The sequence below is a fragment of the Corylus avellana genome, chromosome 11, assembly GCF_965113065.1.
Source record: "Corylus avellana chromosome 11, dhCorAvel1.hap1.2, whole genome shotgun sequence".
Taxonomy (NCBI): domain Eukaryota; kingdom Viridiplantae; phylum Streptophyta; class Magnoliopsida; order Fagales; family Betulaceae; genus Corylus; species Corylus avellana.
This window is the reverse complement of record NC_142500.1, coordinates 14,307,518-14,328,985: the sequence shown is the minus strand read 5'-3', so window position 1 is coordinate 14,328,985 and position 21,468 is coordinate 14,307,518. Positions and strand designations below refer to the sequence as shown.

Here is a 21,468-nt window from a genome sequence, read left to right as displayed (position 1 = left end):
GTTACGATTAGCAGTTATTAGTTAAAACCGCTAACTGTAACCGTCTAGGCAATTAATAAAATCTGCTAACCGCCTAGGTGGTTAACCGGCGGTTAGAAGTTATTAGCCACTAACGCTTTTTAAAAGAAAAAAAAATAAAAAAGCAAAACGATATCGTTTCTATGGTAATATGGTAATACCCTACTATATATGACATCGTTTCTAGATTTTTATACATTTTTTTAATATATTTAAACACAAAAACAACGTCGTTTCATATATTTTATATAAGGCGGTAACCACCTTCAAAAGCAGTTAGCGGGCAATTTTCAACCTTGCTATCATGTACTTCCCTCGCAATCCAAAAAAAAAAAAAAAAAAATTGAATTTACTGTGTAAATTCCCATTTCGCTTGATGCCATTTTCATTATCAATGTCCCCTCTAAACTATCACCTTGTTGCTAATGTTCTTTTTAAATTATTATTTGTGTCAATATCCTTTTTAAATTAACAAAAAAAAAATGTCAATGTTTCCTAAGGCCAACAAAAAGACAAAAATAATTCTAAAAATTTTAATAAGACAAAAATATCCTATAAATTTTTTTAAAAAATAGGGGTGATTCGCTCATCCCTTTCGACTATAGTTGGGAGTGATTGAATCACCCCCACTATGAACGACTCACTCAAGTTTTTTTTTTTTTTTTTTTTTTTTTTTTTTTAAATAATAATAATAATAAAAACAGAGATAAGGTGGACAAATTACCCTTATATATATGACTGAAGCGAGTAGCCGAATCACCACAAGGCCTTTTTTGGGGGTGGTTCAGCCACTCCCATGGCCATTTAAGGGGTGGTTGGCCAGGGGTGGTTCGACCTTAGTTCCCCAAGCTAGCCATAGGGGGTGGACGAACCACCCCACAACCATTTAAGGGGTGGTTCGGCCTTCCCCAAGCTTGGCATAGGAAATAGATGAACCAGTACCCCACCCCAATTGGCCAAAGTGTTTTTTTTTTATTTTTTTATTTTTTTATTTTTTTTTTATTTTTATTACTTTTACTTTTACTTTTACTTTTATTCTAATTTTTTTTTATGTATATTTTTAAAATTTTATAGAAGGTATTTTTGTCCTTAAAGGGGACATTGACATTTTATTGATAGTTTAAGGGAGACATTAACACAATTGGTAGTTTAGGAAGGACATGGACAATAAAATAATAATTTAAGTGGGAGTATGTGTATTTTTTTCCTATTTTTTAATTTAGTTTTGGAATATCAATAAGATTTTAGATTTTTTTTATTTTTTTTTTAATTTGGGGCGTCTTCCTTGTTAGTATTTTATAGGAAAAATTACTCTTTAGTCTCCTAAAGTTTTGGGGTGATTTTCAATTCGACTACCAATGTTTCAATTTTTGCAATGCACCCCTTAAACTTGCAAATTTTTTTTAATTCGACCAATGTCATCCAAAAATTCCTATATTACCCCTAATTTTTTTTATTAAAAAAAAAAATTGGCGGGTGCAAAAATGACCAGATGGCCATAGCCACCCGAAATATTTTTTTTTTTAATTTTTTTTTTATAAAAAATTAAAAAAAAATAAATTAAGGGCAATATGAGAATTTTGATATGACATTGGTCGAATTGAAAAAAAATTGCAAGTTTGGGAGGGTGCATTGCAAAAATTGAAACATTGGAGGTCAAATTGAAAATCCCTCCAAACTTTGGGGGATAAAGTGTACTTTTCCCTATTTTATCTCTTCCTTAATTCTCTTTATTTCATCAATATCGTCCTGCTATCTATCTGTAACTATTCGCAATCCGTACATGCAAATGTGGATCCGCACACGCAAATGCGATTAGCAGAAGTCATTATCCGCATATGTGGATGCAGATAGAAATTTTAGCATATATAGATGCGGAGACAGAAAAATAGCATTTCTCTTGAAAAATTTATTGCTTTTGAGAGGGATAGTTAAAATACAATGAATTTATCTTTACCCTAACACGATATCACTATGCCCCCTATGTTTTTTGCTTGTTAGTTAAAAAAATATGAGAAAATTTTTCTCATTAACCTTTATCTTTCATTATTTTTACAATTATACTTTTAAACATTAAAAAGATGTCAATTTATAGTTATCATCTTTCAAAAATATGTAATGTCAACCCTTCGATATTAAATCCTAACAGATGAAGTGAAATCTTCAAAATATCACATCTAAATTTAAGGTATTTTTGTAATTTTATAAATATCTTAAAAGTATTTTAAAAATTTTACTCATTAACCATTTGATTTATCGCTAAAAAAATGTTGGACACTCCAAACTTTTGAAATATAATAACCTTATGTTAATACTTTTTTAAATATTATAAGTAAAATATTTTCAACAAATATTGAAAAATCTGTCCCCAAAGTCACAAAAGTAAAGAAGCACATGTGCACACACTGCACAGTTCCCGCCAAACGAAAGCAGCGCGCCAAATCTACACTCTCTCTCTTCGTCTCTCATTAAAATCTCGAGAGAAAAAAAGGGTATTACTTAGCTAACCTCTCTATCTTCCCAATCAAAAAGGCTAACAGAAACCTCAAAATCCAAAGAAGAGAAGAAGATAATGAAGGGTGGGACGGTTCAGATCAACTGGCACGACACGAAGCCTGTCCTGACCGTCGATTTCCACCCTCTCTCCGGTACCCTCGCCACCGGCGGCGCCGATTACGACATCAAGGTACCTGATTTCACTACATACGTTTTTTCTTTCTTTGGTTTCAAGAATTTGGAGATTAGTGTTGTTGGGCTTCTTTTATTGTGCATAGATTTGAACTGGATTTTTGTTCACTGAATCGCATGTGTGTAATTCTATAATTAGGGATTCCGGATTCCATTACCGTTTTTGGTTACTCTAATCATAAACTCAATAGCAAATAAGCTTTAACTTCAGGTTTAATTACTGGGAAAACTATACAGGAAATTAAGGGCGCGTTTGGTGCTGTGCTTAAATGCTTAAACTTGCCCTCTTCAATATTTTTTTTTTTTAAAAAAAAAAAAAAATTGGGACAGACCCATTGTTCAAAATATCGTCAATGCATTGTTTTTTTAAGAGGCTTTGAACATTATTTTGAAGTGCGAAAAAAGAGTCCCTGAATTGTGAATTTTACCTTTGGTATTTTTTGGTTCCTGAGAAATGAGAGACTTGCCCGAAGTGGAAATGTTTCCATTTTTATTGCACTTTAGAAGATGAAAACAGAAAAATTTAAATTTTTACATTTTACTAGTTTTATGTCAATCAAAATTGTCAATGGCAGTTCTATGCTCAATATTGAGACTGAAATTTTCTAGCATTTTTCATCCAATGTGGCTCAGTGAGTTGAAATCCTTTCCGATTACTGACGGTGCCTTCTGGTTTCTGAGGAAATGTTTAAAGCATGATAAATGAACATTTGTTTTTCATTTTCTTTATCCAAATTATGAGTAAATGAGCAAATAGGATCTTAAATTGTATTATTTCTTAATTTCTCTAATTTGTTGCGTCATGTGGAGTTTCCCATTTATTTTGGGAACCAAAACGACATGTTACAATGTTTCAAACATTGATATTTCTTTTTATATGTAAATCTGATGTTGCAGAGATGGAACAAACGTTAGATTGAATCTGAATGATAAGTTGGACTTCTTAAGTACTCTTTCTGTGTTACACTAACTATAGTGTTATGCTTAATTATTTCAGCTCTGGTTGATAAATTCAGGCGAAGCACAGAAGGAAGGCCCAACAGCTTCGTATCAAAATAGCCTTTCTTACCATGGTTCTGCTGTCAATATCCTTCGCTTCTCTCCTTCTGGTAAGGACATTCCTATGCTTTTCGAAGTCACATATGTTTTGTTAAGAAGTGGATGGTTAACATAATATTTATTGCAATTGTAATGGAATCATGATCGTTGAGTGCAAATTATGGTATCATGAGATACATTTCATAAATATTCGGTAATTGCATGAGAAGGAAAAGAGAGAGAATCATACTAGGCAATCTTTGAATCAACAATCAAATGCTAAATATTCATTATCAAATTCTGATTTCTTTTGAGTACTATGAAGCCTGTGAGACTCTTGGACTCTTTCTGAACCTACTAGGATTAGGACTCTTTATATGAGCACTACCTAATAAGTATAAAATACTAACTAAGAAAATACCTTAAAATGTTATGGAAATAAATTCTGCAAAGAATTTGCAGAAATTTATGATTTCGCCACAGAATACAAAAGCACCAAGAACTTTTAAACCGTCAACTCACAACAGAAAACTGTTTTCACCATAGAATGATAGAATACTTATGATGAGACTTTTCAAACCATTGGAATCTTGCTTCAATTGTTAGATGTCACCAGTGAGTCCAACAATATACATCTTAAATCCGAGGAAACAAGGTAGCACACATATCTGCAATAGACCCATCTTCAATGGTTCCATCATATTGTTTCTAATATTTCAGTGCTTTTTTGTTATCTGAATTCTAAAACCAATCGTTTCTTTCAAGCTTCTTCTATATTTGTATATCAACAACTCTTGATATACTGGCTGGAACCGTGGTAATTAAGAATCTATTTGGAATTGCGTTAAGGAGCTTAAAAGTACTTTTAGTTCCTAAAAAACTGTGCCAAAAAGAAGCTGGTTTGTTTGATAAAAAAACTCCAAAAATTCTTCTTTGACTCTTTTACTCTAATAAGGGCTAAATGTACTTTTGGGAAAAACTTAAAAATGAAGCTTTTTCTTAAAAGCTCTTTTTGACTTTGAAAGCTCTATTTCTCACCACAATCCCAAACATGCTCTAAGTTGTTTGCATGTCTTATTTTGATGCTGGACTTGATGTCTCTTCTTTATATAATGCAGGAGAGCTACTTGCATCTGGTGCTGATGGTATGACCAGTCACCGCAGTATTTTTTTTTTCTTTTCATTTTTCACTCTATATTGTCTACTCCAATGTTATCATTGCTCACCAAGGTGATTTAGCTTGGAAATTTGTCTTATTTCTATTTTCAGGAGGTGAGCTGATAATTTGGAAGTTACACCCTACAGACACAGGTCAAACATGGAAGGTTTTCAAGAGTTTATCGTAAGGCACCTAGTCTTGAGATTTTTGCTAAGTTTTTGCATGCATTACAATTGTTCTATGTAAAACACACTAGGCTGTTAATCTAGATTAGACTGCATATTGCCAACCTAAAGCTAATTCATTTATATTTTAATCCTAATCTAAAGAAAAAAAAAATGAAATGAAAATCATTTAAAGTTCTGCCAAGAAGCCTGTCGTTGGGTCTCTCACATTCTCAGGATCCAATTTAAAACTTGTCAACCAAGCACATAAACTATGTTTAAATGTATATGCAAATCTTCAAATGGTAAAGAAGACTTTGGGTTAAGTTTATGACCCAAGTTGCTCATAATATGTTTATGGCTTGGTTAGTCCTGTGCTGTTTGAGTTAGACCATATATCTAGATAACAAATGAATTTAACTTCTTTTCTGAATTTGGAAAGTTTTGGTTTTTGATTTACCTGAGATGAATTTTATGCTCATTTTGTGGAATAGATTTCACCGCAAGGATGTTCTGGACCTGCAGTGGTCTGCGGATGGTGCATTTCTCATTTCTGGATCAGTTGATAATTCTAGCATCATATGGGATGTGAACAAAGGTATGAAAGACTATATGTAACTGCCACTAATTTAAAAATAGTATAGAAAGTGTCAGTTAAAATGCTTTGTTAACTAATAGCCCTTTTGTAAATGTTTCTTTTCTTCAGGTTCTGTCCATCAGATTTTGGATTCCCATTTTCATTATGTTCAAGGTGTCGCATGGGATCCATTGGCCAAGTATGTTGCTTCCCTTAGTTCTGATAGAACTTGCCGTATTTACATTAATAAGCCTCATACAAAAGCAAAAGGCATGGAAAAGATGAATTATGTTTGTCAGCATGTTATTACAAAGGCAGAACAGCCAACAGGAGATGATTCCAAGGTAAGGAAATAGCACATAATCTATCTTTTCATGTATTCTACATAAGTTGTAACATGTTATAAGTCATACGAATGGTTTCTGATGCAGTCTGTGAAAAGCCATCTTTTTCATGACGAAACGTTGCCATCTTTCTTCCGAAGATTAGCTTGGTCACCTGATGGATCATTTTTACTTGTGCCTGCAGGTATTGATTTAAATACCCGGTCTAATCTACTATGTACTAATGTAGTCCAGTACTTTTTCTCTGGGTGTTGGTTGCCTAAGAATCCTGGTTCTGGACAAAATTTGATGTTATTATTTGGTTGCTTCATGGTATTGTCATTAACACCTTGGAGTCTCCTATCACTCACAAGAGTAAATGTTAACAATAATTTATCATATTGGGATGTTCATTTGATGCATTATTTGGTAGATGGTTGTGACCCTCACTAAAATTGCAGCTTTCTTTTCTTGGTTAGCAAAGGTGTTATTGTTGTTGACATATTAAGCATTTTAAGCATAGAGGCGCTTTTGGTGTCAAGACTTTCAGCCTGAGCTAGTAACGGAGGATTAATCTAATCTAGTTTACAATTATATCCTTATTTTATTAGGAAAATTTTATACCTAATCCATAGTTTTTCACACGAGTTCACTTTAATCCCTAAATTTTTAATTTTGACAATTAACCTCATGAGTAATTTGTATTTTTGTCCAGCACCATTTCATGCTTGAATAGATTGACACGTTATAATTGCCAAAAAAAAAAAAAAAATCTTTATATCCTTATAGGAAAAAACAAAATAAAAATGAAAAGAACAGAAAAAGTGGGCAGAGGTCATGGAGGCTACTCGGGGAGTTAATTTTTGAAATTGAAAATCTTAGGATTAAATTGAAATTGCTCGAAAACCCAAGGATTAGGTGTAAATGTTTCCTTCATTTTACTGAAGATTCGATTCATATGGAAAATAATGGATAAATAGTATCTAAAGAAACTACATGTTCCCTTCTGCTACATTACTACTACATGGGAGCATGTGATGCTGAGTGTATTTGACACGAACACAGTTATGATAATTCCAATTATAATGCGGCATTTAATACATTTTGCTCAATTCTTCATTAGTCAATGTGAATGAGTTATAGGGAAAGGGAACATGAAATTAGTGATCTTATATTTATATACATTTTTAAATATTTGTTCTTAAATTTTCTTTTATTCTTGCTGTTGTACAAGTAAGAGGCCACACGTCGCCCGATATTTATTTTAAAATGATTACACCTTTACTTAGTTAGGCCCTTTTAACTTATTTGATTTTCTTGAAAGAGAACTGTACTTTATGACATTGTTCTAGGACCTTTTGACCCCCGGCACTGTTGTACTATATTTAATCATTCTTGTTAAACTTTTGTTAATTTCCCACTTTTCCTCTTTCAGGTTCTTCCAAGATTTCACCTGCATCTCAACCAGTAAATACAGCTTACATATTTTCTAGGAAGGATCTTTCAAGGTAAGATATTTTCTGTAGTTTTATTTTCTTATTTCTTTGGTACTGCACTTTTGTTGGTTTCTTAAGATGAGCTCTTGGTCTATTATCTACCAGATGTTAAGCCATCTCTAATACTCGTGATCAGCTGAATTGATAGCAATCTGTACTTTTCAACATGTGATAACTACTCTTTAAGACAATAAAACAAGCTTGGAGGAGACTTTCTTTTGTCTTGAAGTCATTTTCTCAAAATTTCTGACATGCAGGCCTGCTCTACACCTCCCAGGTGCCAGTAAACCTGTTGTAGCGGTTCGATTCTGCCCCATCATTTTTAGCCTCCGGGGTTCAAATCCGGGTACTTTTATGATGGTCAATCTGTTGTTTCAAAACATTCTAGCTAGGCCAATTTATGATAGAAATTTGAGTCATCTTTGGCAAATTTTGCAGCTGCGTTCTTTAAGCTACCTTACCGCCTCATTTTTGCGGTGGTCACTTTGAATTCTTTATACATTTATGATACAGAGAGTGTTCCTCCTATAGCAATCTTGGCTGGCCTTCACTATGCAGCCATAACAGACATTACATGGTAAATTTTATACCAGTTGCCGTGTAAAATCCTCCTTATGTAATGTCAACAATTCATTTGATGATTATAGTTGATAATATTTTCTAGGGTTTTAACTGGCTACCATTATTTGTGTTCAAAGGTCACCTGATGGTCGGTATTTGGCATTGTCTTCCCAAGACGGTTACTGTACTTTACTAGAATTTGAACTTGATGAACTGGGATCACCCATCTCTTTATCAGGTTTGCTGTTCTTCTTTCATTTCTATCATTTGTTCGTCCATCTCTATTCCCCCCCACCCCACCTTTTTCCTTCAAGTTTTGGTTCCTTTGTTATTGATCTTGTTTAATCTGCTTTAGAAGAAAAGAAAGCCATGGTTCATGAGAAGCAGAGCCCTGTTCAGAAGCCAGAGGACATGGTAATTGATGCAAGCAGGAGTGATTCTGTTGCAGCAGACAGCACAAAAATAGAAGCAAGGAAGAATGAAGGGAAACAGGTTTCACCAAGCTCAACAATTACTCCCATCTCAAATAAATCAGCTAAGAGGCGCATCACTCCCATGGCAATTGATCCTTGATAAGCCCCATGCTTGCCTCTGTAAATTTTGATGTAGTCTATTTGTTAGTGTTTCATCTACAGGTTGTAGATTTATCATTCAAATTTGTAGTGTAGGATATATATATGATATATAGAACAAATTGGAGCTCGGTTATAGATGCCCCCCTCCCTCCCCCTTCCTCCCTCTTCAGGAACTACTAGAGTTTTACTTATGCTAGATTTTTGGTGAGAGATCAAGCCAATTATATTATGTATTGGCTTCTAGTATTGAAAATCTGGTCAGCTTAAATCATATTACGATGAGTTATGAAGCTTGTTTGGTCCGAAGAAATAGCGTGGAAAGCAAACACTAAAACTGGCTTTGAGCAGTCAAGAGTAGAGTATGTTAAGGCCATACAAGCATAAGCTGGTGTGTCTCCGCCGCCGGAGGTGGCGGTAGGTGAACTTGAGGCGGTTGTGGATTGTGAGCATGGTCAAGTGATGAGTATGTTTGGATGTGTTCTGGTGTAGGTTGTTTTTCCTAAACGTGTTCTCGCTTTTTTTCATAGAGAATGGTTGTTTGATATGGGATTTCCTTTTCCTGGGCTCGTTCTTTACGCGCGGTTGGGTCTACTGGCCCTTTGCTGGCTCCTTGGGTGTGTCACGGTCGACTTGGTATCAAGCCCCATGACATGAGGGCTATAGTCGTGTGGTCCTGAGGGTCATGAGTTTTAATTCTAGTGGTTTCAAGGGTTGAAATAACGCCTTATTTGCCAACTACCTGACCACTTTTGAATGCAATTAAAAAAAATAAATAAATTGGTAATTGCCTAGAGCAGTGCGACAATTGCATATATGTATATATATATATATATATACTGATTCGGGTACTCTTAACATTTGCTTCACAAGAATGTGTCTGTACTAGTAAAGTTTTATTTTTGGGACTTTTAACAAGAGCATGAACATTAAGATTTGTTTTTATTGACTTATAATAAAATCTGTAAATTAATGCTATAGGTTAGCTTCCTTCTAACATATCATAACTTGCTGTTTTAATGTTCAAAGTTAAAGCTTTTAAGATATGTGGATCACTTAAACTTAAAGTGAAGTCAGGGAAACAGTCAAAATGAATTGGTCCTTTATGAAGACTAGATTCAATGACTCCTAACATGCTAGTGCTATAATCTTTATGTCTTGCATCTCTTAAACACCAAAGTACAGATGCATTGATTCCTAGACGGATTAGGGGTTTTACAGCAACTTGAATTAATCCTATACGAAGGAAATTCATTTTTTTTTCTCTAAGTTTTTTAATTACTTCTTTAGAAAGTAATTGTCATGTATCATGATGTTTATTTAAAGCATAGACTTGTTCAAACAAGGGTGAAAAACTTGATTTACAAATTTCTTTGGTTGGGACCTTGGGTATGTTTCAATCATGGGAATCTATATTTGCTTCAGGAATGTAATATTCTTCTTCATTAACTATATTAGGTAAAGAAGGTAAAGTAGATCTAGAGCTCATAGAAGAAGTTGATCTAAACAGTCTAAACATAATTCAAAATATTTGTTAAGAACAAGACAACAAAATTGATTATATATATATATATACACGTGAAACGAGGTTGTATATAGTAGGGTAGGATTTGTTTTTTTCTGATATTTTTCACTTTTTTCCTTTTCAAAAGCAGTTAGTGGTTTTATTAAGCAGTTAGTGCAGGCGGTTATCCAATTTACTAACCGCCTTTTTGTTCCAAGTAGTTTCTCATTCTTTTGGGGCTTACTTGTATGTATTAGAATGAAATCTAAGTGGGCCCTCAAGGTTGTGGGTCTCCATTCCAACTTAGAAAGAAACGGGGCCTTACATAGCCGGTCAAAGTTCGCCAAGGGGGTGAGTCAACAGTGTATACTTCTGTACTTGTGCTTTTCCTTCCGTGGGAATATAAAATGCAAGCAGTTTAGACTAGACTAGTACTTCTGTACTTGTGCTTTTCCTTCCCGCCAGCTCCTCCTAAGACCTTTGGAGTTTAAATACTTGAAAAATGTTTCACGAAACTGCTTTTCACTTGTCTTCCCTGCTGAGAAACTGCGCTCTACTCTCTGCAATTTCTCAAACTAAGCAAACCCATGCCCAAATCCTCGTCCATGGCTTCCTTTCCAACGTGACCCTTCAAACCGATCTCTTACTGGCATACTCTAAATGCGGGTTTCTGCAAGATGCTCGCCGGGTCTTCGACAAAATGCCTGAAAGGAATATGCATTCTTGGAACATATTGCTCGCTTCATATGCACATAATTTTCATTATTTAGATGCTATTAGTTTTTTCAATGAGTTTCTGAAGATGGGTCTTCAGCCTGATCATTATACGTTGCCGCCAGTGTTTAAGGCATGTGCTGGAATAGGAGATGCTTATCTGGGTAAGATGCTTCATGGCAGGGTGGTTAGGCTTGGGTTTGAGGAATATGTTGTCGTGGGAAGTTTGGTTTTGGATTTTTATGTGAAATGTGGGAATTTAGTTGATGCAAGGCGTGTATTTTCAAATCTGTCGTGTAGAGATTCTGCTGTTTGGAATTTGATGATTGCAGGGTTTGGGAGAGCTGGCTTTTATTCGGATGCTTTGAATTGTTTCAGAAGCATGCTTAATGAAGGAGAGAATATGGATTCTATGACGATTCCCAGCATTTTGAATGCTTGCGGAGGGGAAGGAGACTTGATGAAAGGGAAGGAAATTCATGGGCAAGTAGTTAAGAGTTTCATATTTGATGGAGATGTTGCAATTAGTAATTCATTGATTGATATGTACGCAAAGTGTGGACGCTTGCATGACTCAGAAAAGGTTTTCAGGAGCATGCATGAACTGAATTTGATAACCTGTACTACAATGATATCTTGTTATGGTGTTCATGGGAAAGGAGAGGACTCTTTGGCTTTGTTTAATAAAATGAGAGATTGTGGGTTTAAACCTAACAGTGTCACACTAACAGCAGTTTTGGCTAGCTGCAGCCACTCGGGTCTTATTGATCAAGGTCGGAGGATTTTCAACTCCTTAAGTTTTGACTATGAGTTAGAACCCAGTGTAGAGCACTATGCCTGTATGGTGGATCTTTTGGGTCGTTTTGGGCATCTAGAGGAAGCACTTGAATTGGTACAAAACATGAAGTTAGTGGTAACACCAAGTGTTTGGGGTGCTCTACTCTCTGGTTGTATGATGCACAACAATGTTGAAATTGGAGAAATTGCTGCTCTTCAGCTCTTTGAGTTGGAACCTAGAAACTCTAGCAACTACATAGCTTTGTGTAGTATTTATGATTCTCTTAACATTCGGGATCGTGTTTCACTAATCAGAGCAAAGATGAGGAATTTGAGTTTGGTTAAAACTCCTGGTTGTAGCTGGATAACCATTGCTGGAAAAACCCACGAGTTCTATCAAGGGGACCATTCTCATCCTGAAACCCCAATGGTATATGAAATGCTAGGCAGAATATTGAAGGCATCAGTATTTCCTGGTGATTGTGGACTGGGAGAATCATAGATTGCTATTTCAATGTCCTTTACAACCTGAATATGGCCATATTCTTCATGGCTCTACCTGTGATAAGGATTGGGTATTCAATGATTTTTCTTTAGCATGTAGTAATTCACTGTTGGAGGATTAATTTTTCCTCATTCAAACACGCCCGATTGCGCATCAGCATGATCCTTGAATATATGTACCAACATATTGGACCACCTGTAAAATGAAATTGGATGGATCTTGAATTTTCAGTCCACTTGTTTCAGGTCAAAGTCCCTAACCTACTCATATGTAGTTTTCCCAATTTTATTTCAATATTTTTCAATTGTGAACAACATACAGTATCCAACCTTTCACAATATGTTTGCTTCTCAGGTACACTTTGGCTAACCTTCTTACATTTTGGTAAGCGGCTTGTTTTACTTGTAGCTCCTGAAGGTACACTTTCTCATCAGTTTAACTAAATGAATCATTTCACAACTATCATTCTGCTACCTGATTTAGCTTTTAAGTTCAGCATTTGTTCAACATGCATCTAGCCGAGTTGTGTCACCCAATCTGAAGTTGTAGAGGATATGTTCTTTTATCCGGCAAATTTGGCATATGTTATTAGGTTTTCAAATTATTCGTATGCTAAATGTGTGAAATCTTTAATCAAAATAAAGCTTATTGTTGACGAGGGTAAGCTCACCCTATGGTTCTTTATCTATAGCAATTCATGATAGTTGACTACAGTACAAATAAGTCTTTGATTTTTTTTTTTTTTTTTTTTTTTAATTGAATAGGAAAAGGGGTTTTACTTCCCTTTCTTGATCCAGATAGAAGAGAGAATGGAAAATCCGTTGGGAATACTTCCAAAAACGAGATAGAAAGCGGCACATTTAGCAAAAGCATGTGCACGAAAATTTGCACAACGAGACGCTAGGACACCAGTACTTAAATTATCATTAGACTGATACCCGACATTCTGGTCCTGGTTGCAAAGGAGAAGGAGAAGACAAGGGAATTATGGATGGCCCCAAGCTTGGACATGAAGCTCTTGCTGTCGCAGTTGGCATCGAAGCAATTGAAGCTCAACCCCATTCATGATCTGGAGGTAGACTGACGGCTTCTTTGGCCTGGGGTTTGTGTTCAACTATGGGTTTGAGGTTGAATTGCCGTTGTTGTGTGTGTGTTTTTTTTTTCTTGTACAAATATTTCATTATGATCAAAACTGTGATTAATGAATAGAAATGGACAATTGTTACATCTCAGAGACAAAATTTTCGCCCCTTCTCGTAGACATAAGATTAATCACAAAAGAATGATAAATTAAAAAAATTTTAAAAAAATCAGTTTCTATGGCAAAACTGTAGCTTCCTTGATACATTTTCTTTTGAAAACCCGGTGTTATCTTTTGAGAACTGTAGAATAGTTGGGGTGGTGGCTGCCGCAGGATAACAGGGAATGAAGGGAAGAAACTTCAGCTCAAATCAAGGTTATTCAATTTCTCTGGCTTCCGAGCTGAGCCATTGGTGCTGGTAGGCTGGAGGTTTTGGTAACTTGCTTGCTCAAAACTGCGGCCACCAAATCCATGTTTATCCACCCTGCACTAATAAACAAGAGCTAATTGTAAAAGTTTTCTAATTGCCCACTTTCTTTACCACAGAAGAACAGAGAGAGAGAGAGAGAGAAATTATCTTTTCACATTTACTGTTCTTATTTCTATGTTGAAGGATGGTCCTTTATTTAGAAGATGCATTCTGTCAACTAGTAATTAACATGTTTACCTAAAAGCAACAGTAAGGCAGATGCTAGAGGCTCTCATCTAGGGGAATGAAGTCACAACAAGGTGAAGGTGGAGAGAATGTGAATTGAGCTTTTTCAATGAGGAAACGAGGTCGTATCTATGATTCCTCATTGAGGGACAGGACCAAAAATAAAGCAGAACAGTAAATCGAAGCATATTTCTCCCAACCCAAACATCTTTTATGATTTCTTTTGAAGTTGAAGTTTTTTTCAACATGTACACTTTGTAGGGATGGGATTTGCATGATGCTTGGATGCATGCAAGCAATTAAAAGAAGAAATTCAGAAAGTAATTGGGACTTACTCTACTCACCCATTCATCAGAAATGAAGCCATAGTCAGTAAGCAGGTAGGAGAGAACAATTTCATTCCACACATCAGGTACTCCAGGTAGACACCAGTGACTACAATCAGGCGTTGATGGGCTGTCACTCGAGTTACCCACATGTGCATCGCTCCGGAGAGCTGACATGGAAGTAATGTGCAGAACGGTTATAGGAACTGTCATATTTTTTACCACCTCCAATGCGGTGTCTGAGAATAGGCTTCGGTCCCTTCCTCTTTCTTCCAATGACGGGAACTGGGTCACATTACAAAACCTACGAGTTTGATCACTGACACAGAAACAAACCATATCATTAGTTATGTTGAAGAAGGTTAGTGTGAAACAAAACCTAAGAGGAATATAAAATAAAAGGGAAACAATCAAACACTAATGTTAAACAAACATGAGATAACATTAGCCTTTCAATTATGGTTAGTTAGAACCGGTAACTATTACTAATCTCAAAATGGAAGACTAATTCTATTCTAGCAACCTTTTTGAGATTGCTTAGCAACTTCAGAAGAGAAAAAAGGATAATGTTGTTGTAGTGGCACTTAATAATGCAAACACATTAACTGACAAGTTACAAGAGAGAAAATTCATTTTTAGTTCTGTATCCAGAGAGAGTATTTTCTAAACGATCATATGAAGTGGAAAGCCAAACATGTTTACATCACAGAATCATATTGCTGAAATTGAAGATATACCTCCAGTGAGATGGCTCAAAAGTTCGAAAGAAGACACGTGTTCGATTTGTGTTGATATTTCTCTCAACCCATGATCCCCAAGTGCCTAGTGCAGTTCTGTAGGCGGTGGGAATTGGCATTCCAAGCTTTAAAGAGTTTCCGACCTGGAAATAACAGCCACTGTCCAAAATACGATTTAGACGCATTTTGTAAAGGTATACAGGAAAAAGTACAGATTATGGCTGTTAGATGATTATAATTTTAAACCAAGACTCAAGAGTTTCCTGTACAATATAGATTTAGTGGACAGATAACATGGAAGCATGGCATACAAGTTACTACTGCCACAGGATATCCACGAAAATTGCATTCTACAGAGCTTAAAACTAACCATCACAAGAATGAAACAATATAGGAAAATATTACGCCTTTCTTCATTTTTAATTCTTATTCCTTTTTTTTTTTTCTTGCATTATAGGGAGGAGGAGGGGGGGGGGGTGTGGGTGGGGGTGTTAGACTAACCTAAGGCTTTGTTATTCAAGAAACAAGTCATGCCTGTGGATACAAATCACAGATAGAGGAATACATTTAATTTGTCCAGCATAGGGCCAGTTCTATATATGCAATTTTCGCTCTTTAACATTATTAAAATAACCATTTCTATTTGCATTTTTAGTTAACAAATACATTCTACTCACAAATTACTATTCAATATATCTCCAGCACACATTTAAATTTTTAACTTAGAAAGTTTCAGACACTTTAGGAGAATGATGAGGGAGATTTTATCTGCATTTAAACCATATGCAGAGAAGCAAAGATAGAGAAGCTTTTTAAGATTACAAATTAAGAAAAAAAAATCATAGGGATATCTCTCATGATTAAAAATCTCGTTTTGCAAAGTTTTGCTTGAAAAAAAAAAAAAAAAACAGCCTCTATATGGGACATGGATAAATATGACCCTGAGAGGACCAGGATCCAACAAATGTGATTCGCCCCAGCCTACCAAGCCTTGACTTCCAACTTCTTGGGGTCAGTTCCACAGATAATTTATTTCCCTCAAGCTCTCTATGAACCCATCCTTGAAACACATTTCCCATACACAAGTTAAAGAGGGGGGGGGGGGGGGGGGGGGGGGGGGGGGTGGGGATCTATTGAAAACAAACAGTTGTACTTCCGAACACTGATAGTTTGAGAGGCTCAGATAGTGTTTGGCAATGAAGCAAAATTGGTAGGATAATATGGAACATAAATTTAGCCAGTGTTGAAATGTGAGAAGGCTTTGTTATGTGGATTTCAGACGGTGGCTTTAGTCAGGGATGAATGTTTAGAAGGTTTTGTTAAATGGAGTTGAGATCGCATTAACAATCCATTATCATGTACAATAAGCCTAAAAGGTAATCCAGAATCAGATGCAGATTCCATACCAGGAACAATTATTTTGTTTTCCTGGGGCCCTCAACCTAGAGAAGGGTGATCCTCCTGATATCTTATTGGTGAATCAAAATCCACGCATGCAGTAGTACAACTACTAAGGCATAATGTTAATATTATATCCAAAATCTAATCAATAACAAGTCCAGAGTAGAATATCCTGCACACAATGATTTGGCTAGCACCAAAAAAAAAACTGTTCCATATGAAGATATCTGAGAGAAATGGTATATAATTAATAATCCCAAAGTTTTTCCAGCAGAGGCATGTCAAGGAGTTCTTATATGGATAAGTACTCAAGAACAGGAAAACGGATCCATACTTTGCTATCTCCCTAAGAAGTTTTATCTAGAAGGTGCTTTTGTTGTGAGTGCATGCGTGAGTATTAATTCCCACATCGTTTAGCAGTCGTAATAATAATTGGTTAATATAGTATTGTTGATCAAAACCTATAGGCTTAAGTTTTTGGGTTGAGTGTTGTTCCAGCATATTATAGCAAGGTCTAACCTAGAAACCCTTTGGGCATTTATCTCCCCAACAAACTGGTATCAAAGTCAACGGTTAAGCTTCTGCTTGTATGAGGGTCTTGGTCTGATGCATTTGACATTGCTCCCTTGAGAGTGTAGGTGGCTCTTAAAGCAAGTCAAGTTTGGTGGTTACTATATTAGATACAATTCTTGTATGCATAACATTCTTGAATTTGTGAAAGACTCACATGTGAAGAGAAATTAGGCTAATATGGTAGAGGCTCAAACAAGAGAAGGGGATTTAATGTGAGTGCATATTTGACTATGAAGCCCTACATCAGCTAATAATAACAATTGTCATTGGTTAATATAGCATTGTTCAGTCCAAATCCATATACTTAAACTTTTGCATTAAGTGGTATCCCAATATGTTAAATCAAGGCCTTACTTACAAACTTCCCAACAATTTATCTTCCTGACAGTTTTGCTTTTACTATTTAAACACCGGTAAACATAATGTGCATGTTAGATATAAGCTAAGTACTATTACAAAACTAAATATGCACTGAATTTACTAAAACTGGCATAGATATGGCAGGGGAAGAGAGGTAATTATGGCAAGAGAGAGAATATGCACTGAATTTACTAAAACTAATATAGACATGGCAGGGGAAGAGAGGTAATTTATGGCAAGAGAGAGGTTGTTACTGCTAACATTTGCAGTTGGAAGTTCGTGAAAATTTAGAACTGGTTTTATGTAATTCATCCCCAAGTGACTTGTTACAAACATGTTTACTATGGGTGAAAATAGAAAATAACAATTATTAAACTTATCTTTAACATGACTACTCCTCATGCTAGGCGTTAAGATTACTTTTACAAATTTTATTTTCTAAGGAAGGGAGTGAGAGACAGGAGAGTAAAAAGGGGGGTGGGGGGGAGAAACCAAAAAGCTACTCTATCCAATAGGAATCTCATCTGGAAAATCAGGAAAGTTGCTTCCTTTCCTACATTTGTGTCATTTTACCATTTTAGATAGAGATGAAGTGCATAGAGAATAGAGGATCCAGGCTTAAGAATTTTTGTTACTAAAAGTAGCACCAAAAATACTATGACCATTAGACTCAAATGTGTAATGTACTATGAATATGTGGATTCTGCAATATAACAGACGTGCATAATCCAAAGTGTAGCTAGTACAACGTGATGAAGTCATATAATGCTGTTCATAATGCACAACTTTGATTTGTGTGTCAGATCAATCGTAACAGGACAGCATGTAACCATCAATCAAATATCATGGATAAGAACCTAAGCTTTTCAATTCTAGTAGCTCTATCCGAGCAAGAAATTTCATAAAGAAAACCACAGGTACCACGGAAGATTTATACACAGAATTGAGATTACTTACCTTTGGAAAAGCTTTCCAGGCACCCACCATTGTCCAGTGTTGAATATGAGAACATCTGAGTTAACCCAGTAATTGCTAATATTATCTAACTTGTCCAATCTAAGTGTTGACTTGACCCTCTTTGGTGCATGTCTGGGCATTGAACCCTGTTGCATCAGGAAAACTGAACGAAAGAACTCAACAGTAAAGTTGAAGGAACTGAACCGAACACCTAAATATCTAATCCGTTTTGTAATCTTATTCCCATTGATTTCATAGACACTCTTCTTATCCTCCACCCCTGTCATAAGCAAGCATATCAGTGACTCCCACTGTGTTCTACTCATAGAATCACCAACGAAAACAACTCTTTTGCTTCGAAGCATTTCTAATATACGCTTCACAGTAAACCTTGGAATATCACAATCCTTTGGTTTCCACCTCAATCTCAGATAATCTTTATCTCTCCGTCCATTTCCCAAGCAATTGAATCCTTGTTCTACAAAAGGACATTCTGTAGCATTGTACAATGGGTAACTATCATCCGGAACCCAAATTCCATCAAAAATATTGCAACTACTTAATGAACCATTTAATTTGGCTATACCATACCCATGAAAGGCCTGACTGAGACTTGGGAGCACATACATATAACCACAACCAATTGCTATGAGGAATGAAATCAAAGACCCAATCACCACAAGGACTTGAAACAATCTCGAGACCCAACTCAACCGACAGACCCTTGTGCTTGAAACACTCAAGGCCCTCCGGCTAAGTGACGTACTGCGTTTGAAGGATGCATTCCTATTGAAACTAGTCATCATCTCAATCAATATCCATTGAAACCATTCACCATCTCAATCATCCCACATCAAGGCTTCTTCCCATGTTAAACAAACAATCAGTTCAGGATCCACAATAATCCATCTTCCCAAATATGACATCAAACCCATTATAAAATCGATGCGAGGACTATATAAATCCAACCATTATCACATCAAATCAGCAAAATCAAAACCAACATCAAGCTCAAAAAGTCCCCTACTTTCAAAACATCTTCTCAATATCATTAATGGAACTTCAAGGCACAAGAAATCAAAACAACTGTGCAATCTGGATGTTCAATCCAAGAACTTAAAAATTCAACTCAAAACCATGTTGTGAACGAGACCCGTGACATAAATTATTAAGAAACAGGATGAGTATGCTTCAAATCTTAAGAAAAACAATACCGGATGGAAAAGCAGACAGATTCCGAAAATATTGGACGAATTTGTGAAGGAAATGATACACTAACAAAATTTGAAGACAGTAGCTACGAAAGTGGCGCAGAGATTGAAAAAATCTACCGTTGAATCTCTAAAGAGCTTGCAGCGCACCAGAACATGGAGGGAGAAGCATGGGAGATTTGTAATGGAAGAGATTCGGAGGTGGTTGACAGCAGAACGTGGCAAAATAGGAAAGAAAAAACGAAAGAAGAGTATACAATATTCAAGTAGTTAGACATTTGTTTTTTCGTTAGAAAAAGAAGTTAGGAATCTTAGACCATTGTTTTTTTTTTTAATAAAAAAACATTTATTTATTATTTGCTATGAGCTGTCTGTTCCAAATTCTTTAAAGTTTAATAATACATTTTTATTTCTTCTCTGACCAAATGGCTTTTTAGTAAAATGATATTTGATGAAGGTCATGAAGCACCGTTTTTTCTCCCTTCTATTTTTTAAACTTGAAAATTAAACTACGTGGAAGCATGATCTCGAGTTTCAAATTATAGTATATGGAAAAGTCTATATGGCCCTTCAACTACTACCACTTGTAAAGCTTACGTTAATGTTCTCATTTAAACTACTAAAAAAATGTTAGTAACCTATAATAACAAAACTATCTTTAATAAAAATAAAAATTCAAAAAATATCTAAAATTAAATTAAAAATGCTGGTCATTTGGGAGTGGTTGAGCCACCCCTAGTTATGACCGAATGCGATGGCCAAACCAACTCCCAAATTGGATCATATTTTTTTGGTATCAAAATCAAATGGGTATTATCATATGAACAAAAGAGTTATTTAGAATGATGTAGTAATGTCTAAATCAAGAAAAGAAGTAGTTGTCTCAAAGGAATAGCTCAATCGGCTGAGAACCACGCTTTATGAAGCGAAGGTCACTAATTCGAATCTCTCTCCCCACTCTTGTTTGGACATGTAAAAAAAAAGAGCAGCTTTCCTCCAATTGGGGAGCTTCCTATTAATTCCCTCCTACTTAAAAATGAAATGATACCACATGTACTAAATGTATGAAATAATAATGCGGAAATAATAATATAGTGACACAGAGATATACGTGGTTTGGTCTATGACTTACATCCACAAGATCAAGCCCTAAGGCTGCATTAAGCTCTTATTTTTCTGAGTAATATTTACAATATAACATGCTCCTATTTATAGGAGAATCATGTTAGATACAAATAGACATCTACTCTACCTTGGTTAGTTAGGTGATAGTCTTTAACTATTCAACTGAAACTCAATGATAGTCTTCAAGTGTAACTCAGTGATATTCTTCAACTGTAAGTCAATAATAGTTTTATATTGTGACTATTATTCTTGAATTCCATGGTATACTCTAACATTCCCCTCAAACTCAAGGTAACTTAAGGTGTAAACTTGTGAAAACTTGAGTTTGTTCTTTGGTTGGCAATGAAGGCCGAGATGGTGATCGGAAACTCATTGGAGTTGGTGGCGGCCAAGGTAGTTGAGTGGAGTTGATGGCGCCGGATTTGAAACAGCAGCTGCTCTTGAACTTGAACTTCGGCAACTGTGGCCAGCATCGGCTCCTATGGCTAGTATGTGCCAACTGTGGGCTAAAATTAGCTTGAATTTGAAATAATACCACAGAGCCGAAAAGAAAAATGGGCCAACTATGGGCCAATGGACGGGCAACTTAGCCTCTTTTGACTTTGATTTTTTTTTTTTTCGCCACTTGGGGCTAACATGCATCTTTCGTTTTTTTTTTAATTGAAAAAGTATCCTATTCTCAGATTACATGAACTGGGAAAAGGATAACCTTAATCCCGTAACCAAACAGCTCCAGGTATAACAACTAAACTAGGATACTATATTTCTAAACTAGAATAGGAATAGCTTTGCACTCAAATAAGGATAACTCACACCTGTAGCCAAACATACTCCTTCTTCTTCAATTTCTTACCCAAATTTTCAGCACACGCTGCCCTGGCCTCCTATCACGTACAACATACCTCCAAGCCTTGTAGGACGCCGAAAAACACGCCGTTTGAAGTCG

At 35.7% G+C, this 21,468-nt stretch overlaps 3 protein-coding genes across 7 annotated transcripts; 2 read left to right on the top strand and 1 right to left on the bottom strand.

Annotated features, from left to right (window-relative positions):
• Positions 1-2,441: 2,441 nt before the first annotated feature.
• Positions 2,442-9,166, top strand: FAS2 (Transducin/WD40 repeat-like superfamily protein). 2 transcript variants are annotated; one of them, XM_059576803.2, is made up of 12 exons: positions 2,442-2,704; positions 3,704-3,815; positions 4,863-4,889; positions 5,014-5,086; positions 5,562-5,665; positions 5,774-5,988; positions 6,076-6,172; positions 7,403-7,475; positions 7,721-7,809; positions 7,902-8,040; positions 8,162-8,262; positions 8,383-9,166. In XM_059576803.2, the coding sequence occupies exons 1-12, from the start codon at positions 2,591-2,593 to the stop codon at positions 8,595-8,597; spliced, it is 1,359 nt and encodes a 452-aa protein (XP_059432786.1). In that variant the 5' UTR covers positions 2,442-2,590; the 3' UTR covers positions 8,598-9,166. The 2 variants fall into 2 exon arrangements, with proteins under 2 accessions (XP_059432786.1, XP_059432785.1); XM_059576802.2 differs by having other exon boundaries at positions 8,380-9,164.
• Positions 9,167-10,477: 1,311 nt separating this feature from the next.
• Positions 10,478-13,218, top strand: LOC132166262 (pentatricopeptide repeat-containing protein At3g26782, mitochondrial). Of its 2 annotated transcripts, none has more exons than XM_059577051.2 (3): positions 10,478-12,341; positions 12,451-12,513; positions 12,894-13,218. In XM_059577051.2, the coding sequence occupies exon 1, from the start codon at positions 10,603-10,605 to the stop codon at positions 12,091-12,093; it is 1,491 nt and encodes a 496-aa protein (XP_059433034.2). In that variant the 5' UTR covers positions 10,478-10,602; the 3' UTR covers positions 12,094-12,341; positions 12,451-12,513; positions 12,894-13,218. The 2 variants fall into 2 exon arrangements, with proteins under 2 accessions (XP_059433034.2, XP_059433033.2); XM_059577050.2 differs by having other exon boundaries at positions 12,861-13,218.
• A 93-nt stretch (positions 13,219-13,311) lies between these two features.
• On the bottom strand, positions 13,312-19,658 carry LOC132166264 (protein trichome berefringence-like 7). Of its 3 annotated transcripts, none has more exons than XM_059577052.2 (4): positions 18,187-19,658; positions 14,896-15,054; positions 14,168-14,477; positions 13,312-13,666 (listed from the first exon to the last, which is right to left on the bottom strand). In XM_059577052.2, the coding sequence occupies exons 1-4, from the start codon at positions 18,990-18,992 to the stop codon at positions 13,538-13,540; spliced, it is 1,404 nt and encodes a 467-aa protein (XP_059433035.1). In that variant the 5' UTR covers positions 18,993-19,658; the 3' UTR covers positions 13,312-13,537. The 3 variants fall into 3 exon arrangements, with proteins under 3 accessions (XP_059433035.1, XP_059433036.1, XP_059433037.1); XM_059577053.2 differs by having other exon boundaries at positions 13,315-13,666; positions 14,177-14,477; XM_059577054.2 differs by having other exon boundaries at positions 13,571-13,661; positions 14,177-14,477.
• Positions 19,659-21,468: the final 1,810 nt, after the last annotated feature.